This window comes from Salmo salar, chromosome 01 (assembly GCF_965601325.2).
Source record: "Salmo salar chromosome 01, fSalSal1, whole genome shotgun sequence".
Classification (NCBI taxonomy): domain Eukaryota; kingdom Metazoa; phylum Chordata; class Actinopteri; order Salmoniformes; family Salmonidae; genus Salmo; species Salmo salar.
In genome coordinates, this window is record NC_138291.1 from 157,362,368 (window position 1) to 157,385,088 (window position 22,721).

Genomic DNA, 22,721 nt, shown 5'->3' on the forward strand with positions numbered 1-22,721 from the left:
TTTTCCCTCGTTCCCTTTTTCCCTTTCTCTTTCTAGGTTGGCACACTGGTGGCAGTGGCGGCCACATACTCTGATGCCACCGTGCACAACTCCAGTGTTTACTCTGATAATAGGGATTAGATGATGTTGTTTCGACCCCAAGGCATCTACAGAGACTTGATTAAATCAACCCTCAAACAGAGGCTTCTGAGAGGAGGCTCTGTGGAGAATGGGAGGAATATGCTCTAGTTAACAACGAGAAGGGAACGCAGGCGTTGGATCCGCTTCCATTAAAGTGGCCACACTCTAAATTCGAGTATTGAGAGGTTCCCTGAAGCACGTGAGGTATTCAATACAAAGCACACCTATAAAACACCATCTTTATCTAATAGAGTAAGTAATAATCAAATGTTTATATCTAACATGAAAACCACAAAATAACCTATATAACCAAAGAGAGTGAAGTTAAGACGAAAGGGCCTACCACTGGGAAAAAATTGGTTGGATCTAAAAACAAATCCCTTGTTATTTCAGCTAACTTTATCAATGGAATCAAGTTGCATCAACGTAGCAGGTTCCAACAAGTGAATAAAAATGAATACTAAACACAATCCCCCAAAAAATTATTCCTACTGCATTATCTTTCCATCCTCCCCATTGTTCGTATGCGCATTTGGTTTGAGGATTTGATATCCAAAATGGCGTAGCAGTCAGATGTCTATTTGTCTTATCCCGTGTCTTATAAATAGCCGTTTTCTTTTTTTTTAAAATATTTTAATCTCAATTTCTATCTATGAACTAAATATACTTTCCTGCAACCCGCCTCACCCAATGTGGTACAGATCTGCTATTTTTATTCCATATCGGACTGCTTCTCTCCACCACGTCACCGGATTTCTGCCGCTCTGGATCATTACACCGGATCATCGCAGCTAGCTCCTCTGTCCCGAAGCAAGCACCAGTTAGCCTCGAGCTAGGCCCATATACCAGCTGATTCTAGGGCTACAATACCTATTTTGCCAACTGGCCTGGACCCTTTACTGTCGACACGGACCCCCGCCGATCCATCACAACTGGTCTGCCGAAGTAATAGCCCGATGTGGTCTCAACAGACTATTCCGTTACGATGTCGCCGAAGAACCATCTGCTAGCCCCAGCCCGCTAGCATTCCTGAACGCCGTGTCCCCCGCTTGCCTAGCGTAGTAGTGACTACCAAACGGCCCCCTGACTCACCTATTGCTGTTCATTGGACCCTATGATCACTCGGCTACACAGCTGATACCCCCTGGACTGTTTCAATAACACGGTACCTCATTTTGTTTATCTGTCGGCCCCAGCCTCGAACTCAGGCCCTATATGTACCTAAATGACCCGCTCTGCCGATTTATTGCCATTTACCCGTTGTTGTCTTAGCTCTCCCGATCAACACCTGTGATTACTTTATGCCTCTCTCTAATGTCAATATGCCTTGCCTACTGCTGTCTCGGCTAGTTCTTAGTGTTTTATTTCACTGTAGAGCCCTCAGTCCCGCTCAACATGCCTTAGATAGCTCTTTTGTCCCACCCCACACACATGCGGAGACCTCTCCTGGCTCAACTGGTGCCTCCAGAGACGAAACCTCTCTCATCGTCACTCATCGCCTAGGTTTACCTCCACTGTACTCACATCCTACCATACATTTGTCTGTACATTATGCCCTGAATCTATTCTACCACGCCCAGAAATCTGCTCCTTTAATTCTCTGTTCCCAACGCACTAGACAACCAGTTCTTATAACCTTTAGCCGCACCCTTATCCTACTCCTCCTCTGCTCCTCTGGTGATGTAGAGGTTAACCCAGGCCCTGTAGCCCCCAGTTCCACTCCTGTTCCCCAGGCGCTATCATTTGGTGACTTCTGTAATCGTAAAAGCCTCGGTATCATACATGTTAACATCAGAAGCCTCCTCCCTAAGTTTGTTTTATTCACTGCTTTAACACCTCCACCAACCCTGATGTCCTCGCCATGCCTGAATCCTGGATTAGGAAGGCCAACAAAAATTCAGAAATTTCCATCCCCAACTACAACATTTTCCGCCAAGATAGAACTGCCAAAGGGGGCGGAGTTGCAATCTACTGCAGAGAAAGTCTGCAGAGTTCTGTCATACTATCCAGGTCTGTGCCCAAACAGTTCGAGCTTCTACTTTTAAAAATCCACCTTTCCAGAAATAGGTCTCTCACTATTGCCACTTGTTGTAGACCCCCCTCAGCCCCCAGCTGTGCCCTGGACACCATATGTGAATTAATTGCCCCCCATTTATCTTCTGAGTTTGTACTGTTAGTTGACCTAAACTGGGATATGCTTAACACTCCGGCCGTCCTACAATCTAAGCTAGATGCCCTCAATCTCACACAAATGATCAAGGAACCTACCAGGTACTAACCTAAATCCGTAAACCCGGACAGCCTCATAGATATCATCCTGACCAACCTAACCTCCAAATACACCTCTGCTGTCTTCAACCAGGATCTCAGCGATCACTACCTGTATCTATAATGGGTCCTCGGTCAAACGACCACCCCTCATCACTGTCAAACGCTCCCTAAAACACTTCAGCGAGCAGGCCTTTCTAATCGACCTGGCCCGGGTATCCTGGTTGGATATTGACCTCTTCCTGTCAGTAGAGGATGCCTGCTTATTCTTTAAAAGTGCTTTCCTCACTATCTTAAATAAGCATGCCCCATTCCAAAAATGTAGAACTAAGAACAGATATAGCCCTTGGATCACTCTAGACTTGACTGCCCTTGACCAGCACAAAAACATCCTGTGGTGTATTGCATTAGCATCGAATAGCCCCATCGAAATGCGCAGTCATTTAGGAAAGCAAAGGCGAGCTTTTTCAAAAAGAAATTTGCATCCTGTAGCACAAACTCCCAAAAGTTTTGGGACACTGTAAAGTCCATGGAGAATAAGAGCACCTCCTCCCAGCTGCCCACTGCACTGAGGCTAGGAAACACTGTCACCACTGATAAATCTACGATAATTGAGAATTTTTCTACGGCTTTTCATGCTTTCCACCTGGCTACCCCTACCCTGGCCAACAGCTCTGCACCCCCCACAGCAACTTGCCCAAGCCCCCCCACCCTGCTTCTCCTTCAAATCCAGATAGCTGATGTTCTGAAAGACCTGCAAAATCTGGACACCTACAAATCAGATGGGCAAGACAATCTGGACCCTCTCTTTCTAAAATTATCCGGCGCAATTGTTGCAACCCCTATTACTAGCCTGTTCAACCTCTCTTTCGTATCGTCTGAGATCCCTAAAGATTGGAAAGCTGCCGTGGTCATCCCCCTATTCAAAGGGGGAGACGGTCAAGACCCAAACTATTACTGACCTATATCTATCCTGCCCTGCCGTGCTAAAGTCTTCGAAAGCCAAGTTAACAAACAGATCATCGACCATTTCGAATCCCACCGCACCTTCTCCGCTATGCAATCTGGTTTCCGAGCTGGTCACGGGTGTACCTCAGCCACGCTCAAGGTCACAAACGATATCATAATCGCCATCAATAAAAGACAGTACTGTGCAGCCGTCTTCATCAACCTGGCCAAGGCTTTAGACTCTGTCAATCACCGCATACTTATCAGCAGACTCAACAGCCTTGGTTTCTCAAATGACTGCCTCGCCTGGTTCACCAAGTACTTCTCAGATAGAGTTCAGTGGGTCAAATCGGAGGGCCTGTTGTCCGGACCTCTGGCCGTCTCTATGGGGGTGCCACAGGGTTCAATTCTCGGGCAGACTCTTTTCTCTGTATATATCAAAGTTGCTAGCTTGCATTAAACTTATCTTATAAAAAACTATCAATCTTAACATAATCACTAGTTAAGTACACATGGTTGATGATATTACTAGTTTATCTAACATGTCCTGCGTTGCATATAATCGATGCGGTGCCTGTTAATTTCTCATCGAATCACAGTCTACTTCGACAAACGAGTGATGATTTAACAAGCGCATTTGCGAAAATAGCACTGTCGTTGCAGCAATGTACCTAACCATAAACATCAATGCCTTTCTTTAAAATCAATAAAAAAGTATATATTTTTAAACCTGCATATTTAGTTACTATTGCCTGCTAACATGAAATTGTGTCACTGCTCTTGCGTTTATTGCCTGGCTCGTTGCGAACGAATTTTCCTGAATTTTCCATAATTATGACATACCATTGAAGGTTGCGCAATGTAACAGGAATATTTAGACTTAGGGATGCCACCCGTTAGATAAAATACGGACCGGTTCCGTATTTCACTGAAAGAAAAAAATGTTTTGTTTTCGAGATGATAGTTTCCGGATTCGACCATATTAATGACCTAAGGCTCGTATTTCTGTGTGTTTATTATATTATAATTAAGTCTATGATTTGATAGAGCAGTCTGACTGAGCGGTGGTAGGCACGAGCAGGCTCGTAAGCATTCATTCAAACAGCACTTTCGTGCGTTTTGCCAGCAGCTTTCGCAATGCATTGCACTGTTTATGACTTCAAGTCTGTCAACTCCCAAGATTAGGCTGGTGTAACCGATGTGAAATGGCTAGCTAGTTAGCGGGTGCGCGCTAATAGCGTTTCAAACGTCACTCGCTCTGAGACTTGGGAGTGGTTGTTCCCCTTGCTCTGCATGGGTAACACTGCTTTGAGGGTGGCTGTTGTCGATGTGTTCCTGGTTCGAGCCCAGGTAGGAGCGAGGAGAGGGACGGAAGGTATACTGTTACACTGGCAATACTAAAGTGCCTATAAGAACATCCAATAGTCAAAGGTATATGAAATACAAATCGTATAGAGAGAAATAGTCCTATAATTCCTGTAATAACTACAACCTAAAACTTCATACCTGGGAATATTGAAGACTCATGTTAAAAGGAACCACCAGCTTTCATATGTTGCCATGTTCTGAGCAAGGCACTTAAACGTTAGCTTTCTTACATGGCACATATTGCACTTTTACGTTCTTCTCCAACACTTTGTTTTTGCATTATTTAAACCAAATTGAACATGTTTCATTATTTATTTGAGGCTAAATTGATTTTATTGATGTATTATATTAAGTTAAAATAAGTGTTCATTCAGTATTGTTGTAATTGTCATTATTACAAGTAAAATAAAATAAACGGCCGATTAATCGGTATCGGCTGTTTTCGGCCCTCCAATAATCAGTATCGGCGCTGACAAATCATAATCGGTCGACCTCTACTTATAACTCTCCTTCCATGGCCTCCAACTGCTCTTAAATGCAAGTAAAACTAAATGCATGCTCTTCAACCGATCGCTGCCCGCACCCGCCGGCCCGACCAGCATCACTACTCTGGACGGTTCTGACTTAGAATATGTGGACAACTACAAATACCTAGGTGTCTGGCTAGACCGTAAACTCTCCTTCCAGACTCACATTAAGCATCTCCAATCCAAAATTAAATCTAGAATAGGCTTCCTATTACGCAACAAAGCCTCCTTCACTCATGCTGCCAAACATACCCTCGTAAAACTGACCATCCTACCGATCCCAGACTTCGGCGATGTCATTTAAAAAATTGCCTCCAACACTACTCAGCAAATTGGATGCAGTCTATCACAGTGCCATCCGTTTTGTCACCAAAGCCCCATAAACTACCCACCACTGCGACCTGTATGCTCTCGTTGGCTGGCCCTCGCTTCATATTCGTTGCCAAACCCACTGGCTCCAGGTCATCTATAAGTCTTTGCTAGGTAAAGCCCCGCCTTATCTCAGCTCACTGGTCACCATAGCAACATCCGTCCATAGCACGCGCTCCAGCAGGTATATTTCACCGGTCATCCCCAAAGCCAACACTTCCTGTAAATAGCCCACCCAACTACCTCATCCCCATATTGTTATTTATTTTTGCTCTTTCGCACCCCAGTATCTCTACTTGCACATCATCATCTGCACATCTATCATTCCAGTGTTAATGCTAAATTGTAATTATTTCACCTCTTTGGCCTATTTATTGCCTTACCTCCCTAATCTTACTACATTTGCACACACTGTATATAGATTTGTTCTGTTGTGTTATTGACTGTACGTTTGTTTATCCCATGTGTAACTCTGTTGTTTTTGTCACACTGCTTTGCTTTATCTTGGCCAGGTCGCAGTTGTAAATGAGAACTTGTTCTCAACTGGCCTACCTGGTTAAATAAAGATGAAAAAATATATATATATGAGCAATTGATTTGAGCTTTTCACAAATCTCCTGCAGGCAGTTATGTCCTGCAGACATTCAAATCCCTGTGGAGCAGGAGACTGCACTATCAAACCATTTACTTTCCCTACCTCCCTGGATTTTAATGAGACATTTGTCTGAGGCTGGCTCATAGGGATGCAACCTCTGCAGTGTATAATCAACTCAATCATTAACTGTCTGAGCTCAAATATAGAAGTCTATTAATACCTTTTCTCTGTCTCCCATGTCTTTTCATAAGGAGTTGGAACATAGGTGATTATAGGAAAATGGATTCAGACTCATCACGATAGGCATGTGGCCCAACAGCTGAGCACCATGTGCATGTCAGAGTGTTTTCACACATATCCATCAGCCTAGACTAACGTGGCAATTATGACAGAACAGCCAGTTTAAAATGAGCATGAGACCATGGCAACCATCTCTCTTTCTCCCTCCAAATAGCCCAATTGGAGCGCAGCACCCGCCAATGCCGTCATTCTGGGAGACAGGTGAGAATATGACACTGGAGTTTCCCTCAAGAGCTCTAACCTCTTACCTGCTACAATGTTGAGGATATAATGGGAAAGGTAGCTTACTTTGACTCAGAGCGCAGAGGTAAAAATCTAACAACAAGATAAACTGTGCAAACCAGACTAAACAATTAGGAAGGTATTTTGACTGGCCTCCGGTCTAAATGATAAACAGCGTCCCACCAGATGGTGTGTTTGTGGCTGTCGGCAGGCAGAGCTGGGTTAGAGCCAGGCCTTTCATTAACACATCGTAGCACAGATCAGGAGGTTTTACACAGCCCAGTTTTAAAGCTACACTGCTGTGCCGGTCCCTGCCCTGGCAATGTGTCTGCCACCACTGCAGTGCTGGATCAGGGATTAGAGACAGAGACAGAGAGAGAGAGAGAGAGAGAGAGAGAGAGAGGCGATCAGGTAGGTAGGTAGGTGTGGTGTGTGTGTAGGGTCAGAGAGTCAGGGGTGAAAAGTTAGGGGTCAAGTGTCAGGTTCCATGGAGGAGTGTGTAGGGAATACTCACTGTCCTCCGAAGAGCTGCATGCCCAGCAGGGCAAAGACAACAATGAAGAGGAAGAGGAGGAAGAGCAAGCTGATAATGGACTTCATTGAGTTGAGAAGAGACACTACCAGGTTCCTCAGGGAGTTCCAGTACCTGGGAAAAGCAGAGAGAAGAGAAAGGAGGAAGAGAGAGAGAAACAGATGGAGATAGTCGTGAATGGACAAGGAGAATATAGGGAGGAAAGGACGGTGAGAGGGTAAATTGTGGTACTACCGGTAAATAGATCCACATTTTCCACTACATTGTTGTGAATCACATGATTATTGACTAATCTAGTGAGTATAAAATGATTGCTATCTAACTTTAATAGGATTATAGACTGACAGAGTGGGACAATGCTAAACATTGCTCTGAGGAAAAATTATTCATATTGTCACCACATTTGATTCTGAATGTATGTTGATATCTTGTATAAGAAATGTGTGTTCACTCACTTGGTAAATTTGAATAACCTGAGCAGACGAAGAGCCCTCAGCACACTAATGCCATAGGATGCCCCTGGTTTGATCATAGACCACACCACCTCAAGTATACTCCCTATTATCACCTGTGGAGAAGAGGAGAGGAGAAAGGGCGAAAGAGCTACTGTAACAAAGTAGCTAATACTTGCTACTCAGCAGCAAATCACTGTCACTGATTATACAGTACCAGTCAAATGTTTGGACACACCTACTCATTCAAGGGTTTTTCTTAATTTTACTATTTTCTACATTGTAGAATAATAGTGAAGACATCAAAACCATGAAATAACACATGGAATCATGCAGTAACCAAAAAAGTGTTAAACAAATCAAAATAGATTTGAGATTCTTCAAAGTAGCCACCCTTTGCCTTGGTGCCAGCTCTGCACACGCTTGGCATTCTCTCAACCAGCTTCATGAGGTAGTCACCTGGAATGGATTTCAATTAACAGCTGTGCTTTGTTAAAAGTTAATTTGTGGAATTTATTTACATCTTAATGCGTTTGAGCCAATCAGTTGTGTCAGTTATTCTACAATGTGGAAAATAGTAAAACAACTTAGAAAAACCCTGGAATGAGTAGGTGTGTCCAAACTTTTGACTGGTACTGTATATATACACACAGTCCCTTCAGAAAGTATTCAGACCCCTCTACTTTTTTTCACATTCTGGTAAGTTAACCTGTTAGGGCTAGGGGGCAGTATTGACACGGCCGGATAAAAAACGTACCCGATTTAATCTGGTTACTACTCCTGCCCAGTAACTAGAATATGCATATAATTATTGGCTTTGGATAGAAAACACCCTAAAGTTTCTAAAACTGTTTGAATGGTGTCTGTGAGTATAACAGAACTCAAATGGCAGGCCAAAACCTGAGAAGATTCCATGCAGGGAGTGGCCTGTCTGACAAGTTGTGTTTCATCTTGGCTCTTTTTATTGAAGACTGAGGAACTTTGCTATAACGTGACACTTCCTACGGCTCCCATAGGCTCTCAGAGCCCGGGAAAAAACTGAACGATATCGAGGAAGCCTCTGGCTGAAACACTTTATCGCGTTTGGCAAGTGGCCGATCAGAGTACTATGGGCTTAGGCGCGTGCCCAAGTCGACCCCTTGCTTTATTTTCTTTCGTCTGTTTACATAAACGCAGAATCCCGGTTGGAATATTATCGCTTTTTTATGAGAAAAATGGCATAAAAATTGATTTTAAACAGCGGTTGACATGCTTCGAAGTACGGTAATGGAATATTTAGAATTTTTTTGTCACGAATTGCGCCATGCTCGTCACCCTTATTTACCCTTTCGGATAGTGTCTTGAACGCACGAACAAAATGCCGCTATTTGGATATAACAATGGATTATTTTGAACCAAACCAACATTTGTTATTGAAGTAGAAGTCCTGGGAGTGCATTCTGACGAAGACAGCAAAGGTAATAACATTTTTCTTATAGTAAATCTGACTTTGGTGAGTGCTAAACATGCTGGGTGTCTAAATAGCTAGCCCTGTGATGCCGGGCTATCTACTGAGAATATTGCAAAATGTGCTTTCACCGAAAAGCTATTTTAAAATCGGACATATCGAGTGCATAGAGGAGTTCTGTATCTATAATTCTTAAAATAATTGTTATGCTTTTTGTGAACGTTTATCGTGAGTAATTTAGTAAATTCACCGGCAGTGTTCGGTGGGAATGCTAGTCACATGCTAGTCACATGCTAATGTAAAAAGCTGGTTTTTGATATAAATATGAACTTGATTGAACAAAACATGCATGTATTGTATAACATAATGTCCTAGGGTTGTCATCTGATGAAGATCATCAAAGGTTAGTGCTACATTTAGCTGTGGTTTGGGTTTATGTGACATTATATGCTAGCTTGAAAAATGGGTGTCTGATTATTTCTGTCTGGGTACTCTGCTGACATAATCTAATGTTTTGCTTTCGTTGTAAAGCCTTTTTGAAATCGGACAGTGTGGTTAGATTAATGAGAGTCTTGTCTTTAAAATGGTGTAAAATAGTCATATGTTTGAAAAATTGAAGTTTTTGCATTTTTGAGGAATTTGAATAACGCGCCACGGGATTACACTGGCTGTTGAGTAGGTGGGACGCAAGCGTCCCATAGAGGTTAAAGCCTTATTCTAAAATGTCAAAGATGGCTTTTTCCCCCTATCAATCTAGATACAATACCCCATAACGACTAAGCAAAAACAATATTGAATACATTTTTGCTAATTTATTAAACATTTAAAACTGAAATATCACATTTACATAAGTACTCAGACCCTTCACTCAGTACTTTGTTGAAGCACCTTTGGCAGTGATTACAGCCTCGAGTCTTCTTGGGTATGCTTGGCACACCAGTATTTGGGGAGTTTCTCCCATTCTTCTCTGCAGATCCTCTCAAGATCTGTCAGGTTGGATGGGGAGCATCGCTGCACAGCTATTTTCAGGTCTCACCAGAGATGTTTGATCGAGTTCAAGTCTGGGATCTGGCTGGGCCACTCAAAGACATTCAGAGACTTGTCCCGAAGCCACTCCTGCGTTGTCTTGGCTGTGTGCTTAGGGCCGTTGTCCTGGGAGGTGAACCTTTGCCCCAGTCTGAGGTCCTGAGCAATGTGGAGCAGGTTTTCATCAAGGATCTCTCGGAACTTTGCTCCGTTCATCTTTGCCTCGATCCTGACTAGTCTCCCAGTCCCTGCTGCTGAAAAACATCCACACAGCATGCTGCTGCCACCACCATGCTTCACCGTAGGGATTGTGCCAGGATCCCTTCAGAAGTGATGCTTGGCATTCAGGCCAAAGAGTTCAATTTTGGTTTCATTAGACCAGAGAATCTTGTTTCTTATGGTCTGAGAGTCTTTAGGTGCCTTTTGGCAAACTCCAAGCGGGCTGTCATGTGCTTTTTACAGAGGAGTGGCTTCCATCTGGCCACTCTACCATAAATACCTGATTGGTGGAGTACTGCAGAGATGGTAGTCCTTGTGGAAGGTCCTCCCATCTCCACAGAGGTACTCTGGAGCTCTGTCAGAGTGACCATCAGGTCCTTGGTCACCTCCCTGACCAAGGCCCTTCTCCCCCGATTGCTCAGTTTGGCCGGGACTTCCAAACTTCTTCCATTTAAGAATGATGGAGGCTACTGTGTTCTTGGGGACCTTTAATATTGCAGCAATGTTTTGGTACCCTTCCGCAGATCTGTGCCTCGACACAATCCTGTCTCGGAGCTCTACGGACAATTCCTTCGACCTCATGGTTTGGTTTTTGATCTGACATGCACTGTCAACTGTTAACAATGTATAGACAGGTGTGTGCCTTTCAAAATCATGTCCAGTCAATTGAATTTACCACAGGTGGACTCCAATCAAGTTGTAGAAACATCAATTATAATCAATGGAAACAGGATGCATCTGAGCTCAATTTCGAGTCTCATAGCAAAGAGTCTGAATACTTATGTCAATAAGGTATGTTTTTTATTTTTAATACATTTGCATTAAACATTTAAAACCTGTTTTTAATGGGGTATTATGGGGTATCGTGTGTAGATGCTGAGGATTTTTATTTATTTAATCAATTTTAGCATAAGGCTGTAATGTAACAAAATGTGGAAAAAGTCAAGGGGTCTAAATACTTTTTAGCAGACGCTTTGATCCAAAGAAACTTACAGTCATGAATGCAATCATTTTATGTATGGGTGGTCCGGAGAATCAAACCCACTATCCTGGCATTACAAGCACCATGCTCTACCAACTGAGCTATAGAGGACCAATCAATTCAATCAATTGATTCAATTCAACATTTAACATTAGTAACAATTCAACATTTAATTATCATATAAAAAATGTATCCAGTTGCCATGTAAGTCAAGTTAAGCAAGCATCTGTATCTGACACAGATTAATTAGTTCTTCAAGGTATTGCAAAGGCATTTATGGTGACTTACACCAAAGTCGAAGCAGTTGAAAGAGGAATGGAAGTAGTTCCTGGCTCCCAGGCCATACATCTTCAGGCTCATCTCAGACAGGAACAGACCCAGGAACACAAACTCTGCCAGGTCTGGGGTTCCAGGGGGATGGAGAACCATCAATGACTAAATGCATCAGCTACTGATAATCATCCATTTGATTGTGAATGTGTGTGTATTTGTGCATGCGTGTGTAGGCATCTGTGAGTGTGCACGTGCCTGGTGTGCATACACACGTGTGTGTGTGACTTACAGAGGGCAGTGGTGAGCCACTCAGGCTGGTCGTAGTGGACGATGGCCACACACAGTGTGTTGAGGCCCACCAGACACAGTACTATCCAGTAGAAGCTCTGGGCTTTGACCATGCGACGGATGAAGAAACGCATTCTCCTCTCCTTTCGGCGGAAGTAGGACGAGCTCTCCAGCTTACTGCTCTTCACGCTGGCCCGGCCAAACGGAGAGCCTGGGGCGGCTAGGGGAAAGTAGGTGAAGGGAAGTCAGCACAGAAAGGTGTATCATGCCATACATCACGTCACATTCCCAAAGTCATCATCGGCAAGTCTAGGGTGATTTGAACATTATATTACATGTTCTAATAGTTTACAAAGAAAACTATTGGCATCCAGCATTAAGTCTGTATTTCTGTATCTGAGGGGGAACAGTATAAGAGTATTGAGGCTACTTCAGGCTGTAATCAACCGCACTAGAAGATCCATATTTAGACTCTTGCTCTACATTCCACCTGAATAAATCCAAGCTTCTCTGCTAATTGAAAGACCTTCACGGCTAAGACTATAATGGATAAGGCAAAAATGTATCCTCAATTCTCACTTTCCACTCTGAAAATGTAAAATTTTTGCATTAAAAGGTTGTATAATCTGCCTCAATGAGAGTGAAATTGGATCTTTAGTCTAGAACAGGAAAAATGTAGATATAAGATTTGACTGTGTAAAGCCTGTATCCCCATGACATTCATTTAGATGTAAAACAGCCACTGGAGGTTGTCAGGAGAGGAATCCAGCCAGTTCTTTTAATATGAATACACTAAATAATTTTAATTATCATGGTTAGGAGCATTTCCCCCAAAGACAAGCAATTACATATTTTTTCTGTGAAGCAAACGGAATTTCATTAATATTAAAACTCTAATTCCATTATCCTGGAGTTATTTTTCCAGCTACTCTCATTTTTGCTTATAATAAGAAAATGAAATGAACCTAACCTCTAGGTGACTGTGTAAAGCCTGTATCCCCATGATACTTTTACTTTTAGGTTTGTGTGTATTATGTGTATTGTTGTGAATTGTTAGATATTACGTCACTGTTGGAGCTAGAAACACAAACATTTCACTACACCCGCAATAACACCTGCTAAACATGCGTATGTAACCAATACAATTTGATACAAAGAATCAGTAAAACAAGCAAAACCTCTGACTATGATACTGTGAGTAGAGTTTCCTTGTATAACAAGTGTTGTTAGTTGTGTTACATACCAGAGATAACAGATAAATACTTCGAGGCATTAAAAAGATGCATGAGAATAGGAAAACATTTGAATAGGCCAAAGGTCACCAGAGAGGGAACACGACACATAGTCCCAATAGCCTAGATACGGAACAAGCTGTGAGGACAAGCTCAAGGACTTATCTAAAAGGTCAAGCATTAGCCAAAGGTTGATTTAGTCAGTTAAGGTCCAATGTGAAGGTTGGGGTCAGTCAGACAGTTGACTGGTCAGTCAGATAGGAGTACAGGATGGTTGAGTCTTACCAACAGAGGACATGTCAGTGAAGTGATCCTCTCCCTCCTCAGCACCAATCAGGTCATTCTTACTCTTCTTGACCTTGCCTCGTTTCAACACTGCACACACACAGCACAGCAGAGAGGCAGGAGTAAGGATATGTACACACACATGGACATTTACATACACACATATGTATGTGCTGCCACGCGCACGCACCATGCCCCTCCCCCATATGTGTGGGCTAATTGGATGCAATGAATAGTGGGAATCAATCAAATTTTTCATTCACTGATTCTGGCTTCCACTTCAAGTCAGCCTTGAAATGAAAAACTGCTGTGCATGAATGTGATCGTCACGTGATCATCAATGTCACAAAAGCTCAGAGGCAAAATCAGCTCCGCTTATACATTTACATTTTAGTCATTTAGCAGACGTTCTTATCCAGAGCGACTTACAGTAGTGAATGCATACATTTCATACATCTTTTTTTTTCGTACTGGTCCCCCGTGGGAATTGAACAAACTACCCTGGTGTTGCAAATACCATGCTCTACCAACTGAGCCACACGGGACCTTACGTTCTCTATGAATGAGGATAGGAGCAACATCTTAATTCTCTGGAGAGTTATGAGTAAATGGTGAAACAGAGTGAACCGATAAGGTGTTTATTAACCTGTTGGGGCTAGGTGGCAGTATTTGCACGGCCGGATAAAAAACGTACCCGATTTAATCTGGTTACTACTCCTGCCCAGTAACTAGAATATGCATATAATTATTGGCTTTGGATAGAAAACACCCTAAAGTTTCTAAAACTGTTTGAATGGTGTCTGTGAGTATAACAGAACTCATTTGGCAGGCCAAAACCTGAGAAGATTCCTTACAGGAAGTGTCCTGTCTGACCATTTCTTTCCCTCCTTGATCATCTCTAACAAATACAGGGGATCTCTGGCATGACGTGACACTTCCTACGGCTCCCATGGGCTCTCAGAAGGCGGGAAAAAGCTGAACAATGTAATTCCATCCCCAGGCTGAAACACATTAGCGCGTTTGGCAAGTGCTCTATCAGAGGGCCATTAGACTGAGGCTCGTGCATGAGGGGATAGCATGCTTTTACTTTCACTCTCTTTGTAATAAAAAACGATTTCCCGGTCGGAATATTATCGCTTTTTTACGAGAAAAATGGCATAAAAATTGATTTTAAACAGCGGTTGACATGCTTCGAAGTACGGTAATGGAATATTTAGAATTTTTTTGTCACGAAATGCACCATGCTCGTCACCCTTATTTACCCTTTCGGATAGTGTCTTGGACGCACGAACAAAACGCCGCTATTTGGATATAACGATGGATTATTTGGGACCAAACCAACATTTGTTATTGAAGTAAAAGTCCTGGGAGTGCATTCTGATGAAGAACAGCAAAGGTAATAACATTTTTCTTATAGTAAATCTGACTTTGGTGAGTGCTAAACTTGCTGGGTGTCTAAATAGCTAGCACTGTGATGACGGGCTATCTACTTAGAATATTGCAAAATGTGCTTTCACCGAAAAGCTATTTTAAAATCGGACATATCGAGTGCATAGAGGAGTTCTGTATCTATAATTCTTAAAATAATTGTTATGTTTTTTGTGAACGTTTATCGTGAGTAATTTAGTAAATTCACCGGCAGTGTTCGGACGGAATGCTAGTCACATGCTAGTCACATGCTAATGTAAAAAGCTGTTTTTTGATATAAATATGAACTTGATTGAACAAAACATGCATGTATTGTATAACATAATGTCCTAGGGTTGTCATCTGATGAAGATCATCAAAGGTTAGTGCTGCATTTAGCTGTGGTTTGGGTTTATGTGACATTATATGCTAGCTTGAAAAATGGGTGTCTGATTATTTCTGGCTGGGTACTCTGCTGACATAATCTAATGTTTTGCTTTTGTTGTAAAGCCTTTTTGAAATCGGACAGTGTGGTTAGATTAACGAGAGTCTTGTCTTTAAAATGGTGTAAAATAGTCATATGTTTGAAAAATTGAAGTTTTTGCATTTTTGAGGTATTTGAATATCGCCCCACGGGATCACACTGGCTGTTGAGTAGGTGGGACGCAAGCGTCCCACCTAGCCCATAGAGGTTAATAGGATGACAGACAGATTGACAACGCTCCAACGTTTGGATCTTTACCTATAAATCTGTCCTTTCATTTCTCTCCATCCCTTCCAGCAACTGCATCTTTGCTCGGTCAGCAATGTTTGGCATTTGCACAATGTCGTCACCTGTACTACATGCAGCAAGTAGCTTACTGGTTAGAGCGGGGTTCCTGTGACCAAAGGGTTGCTAGTTCAACTCCCGAAGCTGACAAGGAGAATCTGTCGATGTGCCCTTGAAGAAGGCACATAACCCCAATGTGCATAGTCACTTGTTAAGATGGATGCCCTCCGATTGCGGATTTGCTATCAACGTGACGCTCGTAATTACAATTTCTTCTGTTTTACTGAAAATGGCACTCGTACAAGATATTCATAGAGCGGACAGGACATCGGATTCAGGGACAACCAGAGGGGGACGGACATGTCTCTTCATCAACAAACTGGTGTGCTGACTCTAGCGATAATCTCGACCTATTGTTCACCCGTCTTGGAATACCTGATGGTCAAATCCCAACCCTTCTACCTCCCGAGAGAGTTTTCCTCTGTTATCGTAACTGCTGTATACATTACACCTCAGGAAAAAAACAAAAAGCTGGCACTTGACGAACTGTATGAGGCTATAAACATGCAGGAAACAATGCACCCAAAGCTTGCTTTTCTTGTTGCAAATAATTTGAATTCCGCATCACTAAAACAAGTGATGCCCAATTTATATCAACAACTCTCCTTTGCCACTAGGGGTAATAAAGTCCTGGACCACTTTTACTCACAAGCAAGCACACGAGGCCCTCCCTCGTCCCCCTTCGGCAAATCAGATAACGACTCTATACTCCTGCTTCCCCTTTACAGACAAAAGCTCAAAACAGGAGGTAAACGGGACGCGCTCCGTTGAAAAATGGTTGTCCGAATAGACGGCAATGTTACGGGACTGCTTTGCTAGCGCTGACAGGAACATGTTCCGGGACTCCACCGATAGCGTCGACGATCTAACCACCTTCATCACCAGCTTCATCGTGAAATGCATTGCCAACATCGGCCCCACAGTGAAGGTTGGATGCTTCTCCAATCAAAAGTCCTGGATTCCCTCCGAAGTGTGTCAATGATGGCGCATTGACTGACTTCCAAATATTTAGTATACGTTTTTCAAGATGAGTGATGAGAAGAGAATTGTCCAGGCCATTGAGTATCTCACTACAGCCCCATATGCCATGTCTTGAAATATGCAGAGAGACAGATTAAATGTAAGTTTACATTGTAATCATTCTGACAGCCAACTTTTTAGGTCTGCCCACAACTTCTGGACTATATAGCACTCCCAGAAAGCATGGATTATTGAGGCATTATTAGTTTTACACTTGAGACATGACTCAAGTGAATTTGTGAATTTTGTCTCTTGTATGATATACAGAACCAGTCAAAAGTTTGGACACGCCTACTCATTCAAGGGTTTTTCTTTATTTTTACTATTCTCTACATTGTAGAACAATAGTGAAGACATCAAAACTATGAATTAACACGTATGGAATCATGTAGTAACCAAAAAATATATTTTAAATTTGAGATTATTCAAAGTAGCCACCCTTTGCCTTGATGCCAGCTTTGCACACTCTTGGAATTCTCTAAACCAGCTTCATGACGTAGTCACCTGGAACACATTTCAATTAACAGGTGTGAAAGTTAAAAGTTAATTTGTGGAATTCCTTTCCTTCTTAATGCGTTTCAGCCAATCAGTTGTGCTGTGACAAGGTAGGGGTGGTATACAGAAGATAGCCCTATTTAGTAAAAGACCAAGTCCATATTATGGCAAGAACAGCTCAAATAAGCAAAGAGAAATGACAGTCCATCATTACTTTAAGACATGAAGGTCAGTCTATGCGGAAAATTAAAATAACTTTTAAAGTTTCTTCAAATCAAATTTTATTGGTCACGTACAAGAGATTAGCAGATGTTATTGCGGGTGTAGCGAAACGCTTGTGCTTCTAGCTTCGACAGAGCAGTAATTACTAACAAGTAATATCTAAGAAATTACACAACATATACCCAATACACACAAATCTAAGCCAGAAGGAATTACGACTACATAAATATAGACGAACAATGTCAGAGCGAACGGACTAAGATACAGTAGAACAGTATAGAAAACAGTATATACAGTTGCTCTGGAAGGAGACACGTTTTGTCTTCTAGAGATGAACGTACTTTGTTGAGAAAAGTGCAAATCAATCCCAGAACAACAGCAAAGGACCTTGTGAAGATGCTGGAGGAAACAGGTACAAAAGTTTCCATATCCACAGTAAAACGAGTCCTATATCGACATAACTTTAAAGGCCGCTCAGCAAGGAAGAAGCCAGGGCTCCAAAACCACCATAAAAAAGCCAGACTACGGTTTGCAACTGCACATGGGGACAAAGATAGTACTTTTTGGAGAAATATCCTCTGGTTTGATGAAACAAAAATAGAGGCTTGCAAGCCGAAAAACACCATCCCAACCGTGAAGCCTGGGGGTGGCAGCATCATGTTATGGGGGTGCTTTGCTGCAGAAGTGACTGGTGCACTTCACAAAATAGATGAAAATTATGTGAATATTTTGAAGCAACATCTCAAGACATCAGTCAGGAAGTTAAAGCTTGGTCGCAAATGGGTCTTCCAAATGGACAATGACCCAAAGCATACTTCCAAAGTTGTGGCAAAATGGCTTAAGGACAACAAAGTCAAGGTATTGGAGTGGCCATCACAAAGCCCTGACCTCAACCCTATAGAAAATGTGTGGGCAGAACTGAAAAAGCATGTGCAAGGAAGGAGGCTTACAAACCTGACTCAGTTACACCAGCTCTGTCCGGAGGAATGGGCCAAAATTCACCCACCATATTGTGGGAAGCTTGTGGAAGGCTACCCAAAATGTTTGACCCAAGTTAAACAATGTAAAGCCAATGCTACCAAATACTATGTGTATGTAAACTTCTGACCCACTGGGAATGTGATGAAAGAAATAAAATATGAAATAAATCATTCTCTCAACTATTATTCTGACATTTCACATTCTTAAAATAAAGTGGTGATCCTAACTGACTTAAGACAGGGAGTTTTTTTCTAGGAGTAAATGTCAGGAATTGTGAAAAACTGAGTTTAAATGTATTTGGCTAAGGTGTATGCAAATTTCCGACATCAACTGTACATATGAGATGAGTAATGCCAGATATGTAAACATTATTAAGTGACTAAGATACCATAGAATAGTATAGAATACAGTATATGCATATGAGATGAGTGATGTATGACATGTAAACATTATTAAAATGACTAGTGTCCATTCCTTAAAGTGGCCAGTGATTCCTAATTTATGCCTGTAGGCAGCAGCCTCTAGTGTTCTAGTGATGGCTGTTTAACAGTCTGATGGCCTTGAGATAGAAACTGTTTTTCAGTCTCTCGGTCCCAGCTTTGATGCACCTGTACTGACCTCACCTTCTGGATGATAGCGGGGTGAACAGTCAGTGGCTCGGTAGGTTGATGTCTTTGATGATCTTTTTGGCCTTCCTGTGACATCGGGTGCTGTAGGTGTCCTGAAGGGTGGGTAGTTTGCCCCTGGTATTGCGTTGGGCAGACCGCACCACCCTCTGGAGAGCCTTGTGGTTGCGGGCGGTGCAGTTGCCGTACAAGGCGGTGATACAGCCCGACAGGATGCTTTCAATTGTGCATCTGTAACAATTTGTGAGGGTTTTAGGTGACAAGCCAAATTTCTTTAGCCTCCTGAGGTTGAAGAGGCTCTGTTGCACCTTCTTCATCACATTGTCTGTGTGGGAGGTCCATTTCAGTTTGTCAGTGATGTGTACGTCAAGGAACTTGAAGCTTTCCACCTTCTCCACTGCGGTCTCATTGATGTAGATAGGGGGGTGCACCCTCTGCTGTTTCCTGAACTCCGCGATCATCTCCTTCATTTTGTTGACGTTGAGTGAGTTTGTTTTCCAGGCACCACACTGCCAGAGCCCTCACCTCCTCCCTATAGGCTGTCTCGTCATCTTTGGTAATCAAGCCTACTACTGTTGTCTCGTCTGCAAACTTAATGATTTAGTTGGAGGCGTGCACGGCCATGCAGTCATGGGTGAACAGGGAGTACAGGAGGGGGCTGAGCACATACCCTTGTGGGGCCCCAGTGTTGAGGATCAGCGGAGTGGAGGTGATGTTTCCTACCTTCACCACCTGGGGGCAGACCGTCAGGAAGTCCAGGACCCAGTTGCACAGGGCAGGGTTCAGACCCAGGGCCTCCAGCTTGATGATGAACTTAGAGGGTACTATGGGGTTGAATGCTGATATATTGTCAATAAAAAGCATTCTTACATAGGTATTCCGGTTGTCCAGATGGGAGAGGGCAGTGTGAAGAGTGATGGCGATTGCATCGTCTGTGGATCTATTGGCCGGTAAGCAAATTGAAGTGGACTTAGGGTGGTAGGTAAGGTAGAGGTGATATGAACCTTAACTAGTCTCTCAAAGCACTTCATGATGACAGGTGAGTGCTACGGGGTGATAGTCATTAAGTTCAGTTACCGTTGCCTTCTTGGATACAGGAACAATGGTGGCCATCTTGAAGCATGTAGGGACAGCAGACTGGGATAGGGAGAGATTGAATATGCCCGTAAACACACCAGCCAGCTGGTCTGCGCATGCTCTGAGGACGCGACTTGGGATGCAGTCAAAGCCGGCAGCCTTGCGAGGGTTAACATGTTTAAATGTTTTACTCACGTCGGCCACGGAAAAGGAGTGCCCACAGTCCTTGGCAGTGGGCCGCGTCGGTGGTACTGTGTTATCCTCAAAGCATGCGAAGAATGTGTTTAGCCTGTCTGGAAGCAAGACGTCGGTCTCGTCATCTGTAGTCCCTGCCACATACGTCTCGTGTCTGAGCCATTGAATTGAGACTCCACTTTCTCTCTATACTGACGTTTAGCTTGTTTGATTGCCTTGCGGAGTGAATAACTACACTGTTTATATTCTGCCATATTACCAGTCGTCTTGCCATCGTTAAATGCGATGGTTCGTTTCAGTTTCGCGTGAATGCTACCATCTATCCACGGTTTCTGGTTAGGGTAGGTTTTAATAGTCACAGTGGGTACTACATTTCCTATACACATACTTATGAACTCAGTCACCGTATCCGTGTATGCATCTAGATTATTTTCGCATTATTTTCTCAGTATATGTGGTTTCCAGCTTGCATAATGTCCAGTGAAGTTTGTTGAGGGCCGTCGAGGTTTTGGCTTGAGGTGGGATGTAAACGGCCATGGTGATGACGGAGGACAATTCTCATGTGAGATAATATGGTCGGAATTTAATTGAGGTATTCTAAGTCGGGTGAACAAAATGATTTGAGTTCCTGTATGTTCATAGAATTTCATCATGAAACGTTAATCATGAAACAGTCGCAAACACCATCAAGCGCACAGTTAAGGAAGCCCCAGAGTTACCTCTGCTGCAGAGGATACGTTCATTAGAGTTAACTGCACCTTAGAAATTGCAGTCCAAATAAATGCATCACAGAGTTCAAGTAACAGACATCTTAACATCAACTGTTCAGAGGAGACTGCGTGAATCAGGCCTTCATGGTCGAATTGCTGCAAAGAAACCCCTACTAAAGGACACCAATAAGAAGAAGAGACTTGCTTGGGCCAAGAAACATGAGCAATGGACATTAGACAGGTGGAAATCTGTCCTTTGGTCTGATGAGTCCAAATTTGAGATATCTGGTTCCAACCGCCGTATCTAGAGACTTATATTTCCCTCACTAATTTTAAACATCAGCTATCTGAGCAGCTAACCGATCGCTGCAGCTGTACATAGTCCATCTGTAAATAGCCCACCCAATCTACCAACATCCCCATATTGTTTTTATGTACTTTTCTGCTCTTTTGCTCACCAGTATCTCTACTTGCACATCATCATCTGCTCATTTATCACTCCAGTGTTAATCTGTTAAATTGTAATTACTTCGCTACTATGGCCTATTTATTACCTACCTCCTCACGCCATTTGCACACACTGTGTATAGACTTTCTTTTTTTCTATTGTGTTATTAACTGTACGCTTGTTTATTCCATGTTTAACTCTGTGTTGTTTGTGTTGCACTGCTTTGCCTTATCTTGGCCAGGTCGCAGTTGTAAATGAGAACTTGGTCTCAACTAACCTACCTGGTTAAATAAAGGTTAAAAAAAATAAAGATCTGTGTGAGACACAGAGTAGGTGAATGGATGATCTCCTCATGTGTGGTTCCCACATGAAGCATGGAGGTGGTGGTGTGATGGTGCTTTGCTGGTGACACTTTCTGGGATTTATTTAGAATTCAAGGCACACTTAACCAGCATGGCTACCACACCATTCTGCAGCAATACGCCATCCCATCTGGTATGTGCTTAGTGCAAATATCATTTGTTTTTCAATAGGACAATGACCCAAAACACACCTCCAGGCTGTGTAAGGGCTATTTGACCAAGAAGGAGAGTAAAGGAGTGCTGCATCAGATGACCTGGCCTCCAAAATCACCTGACCTCAACCCAATTGAGATGGCTTGGGATGAGTTGGACCGCAGAGTGAAGGAAAAGCAGCCAACAAGTGCTCAGCATATGTGGGAACTCCTTCAAAACTGTTAGAAAAGCATTCCACACGAAGCTGGTTGAGAGAATGCCAAGAGTGTACAAAGCTGTCAATGGCAAAGGGTGGCTACTTTGAAGAACTTCAAATAAATATATATTTTAATTTGTTTAACACCTTTTTAATTTGTTTTACACTACATGTTTCCATATCTGTTATTTCATAGTTTTGATGTCTTCAAACCCTTGAATGAGTATGTGTGCCCAAACTTTTGACTGGTACTGTATATATTACCACTAGTATATTACTATAGTATTTATACACTGAGTATACAAAACCCTTCCGGCTGACGTTAAGGCGGTGCTAGTGTCAAACGCACATTATTTTTGTCATGTAAAAACAGGTACACTGGAATTTTCCAGCCCTAACGTCAGGTTCGGCAATTTACCTGTCTTATATCAGCTCGCTTGCACTCAGATGGGCGAAGTGGAAATACTACATATCTACTTCATATACTCCAGTATTCCTGCACATTATAAAAACATTTAAAACGTTTCTTATTTCTCATGTTTTCTTT

General features: G+C 42.6%; 1 protein-coding gene across 3 annotated transcripts in view; it reads right to left on the reverse strand.

Moving 5' to 3' along the window:
* LOC106567450 (voltage-dependent N-type calcium channel subunit alpha-1B) overlaps nt 1-22,721 on the reverse strand; it is a 225,761-nt gene that overhangs the window by 67,602 nt on the left and 135,438 nt on the right. For all 3 annotated transcript variants that reach the window (XM_082955416.1, XM_082955417.1, XM_082955415.1), the window contains exons 9-13: nt 13,454-13,543; nt 11,938-12,156; nt 11,664-11,776; nt 7,705-7,817; nt 7,232-7,363 (exon numbers count right to left, since the gene is read on the reverse strand). In XM_082955416.1, the coding sequence (XP_082811542.1) occupies nt 7,232-7,363; nt 7,705-7,817; nt 11,664-11,776; nt 11,938-12,156; nt 13,454-13,543 (667 nt within the window). The remainder of the gene's footprint in view (nt 1-7,231; nt 7,364-7,704; nt 7,818-11,663; nt 11,777-11,937; nt 12,157-13,453; nt 13,544-22,721) is intronic.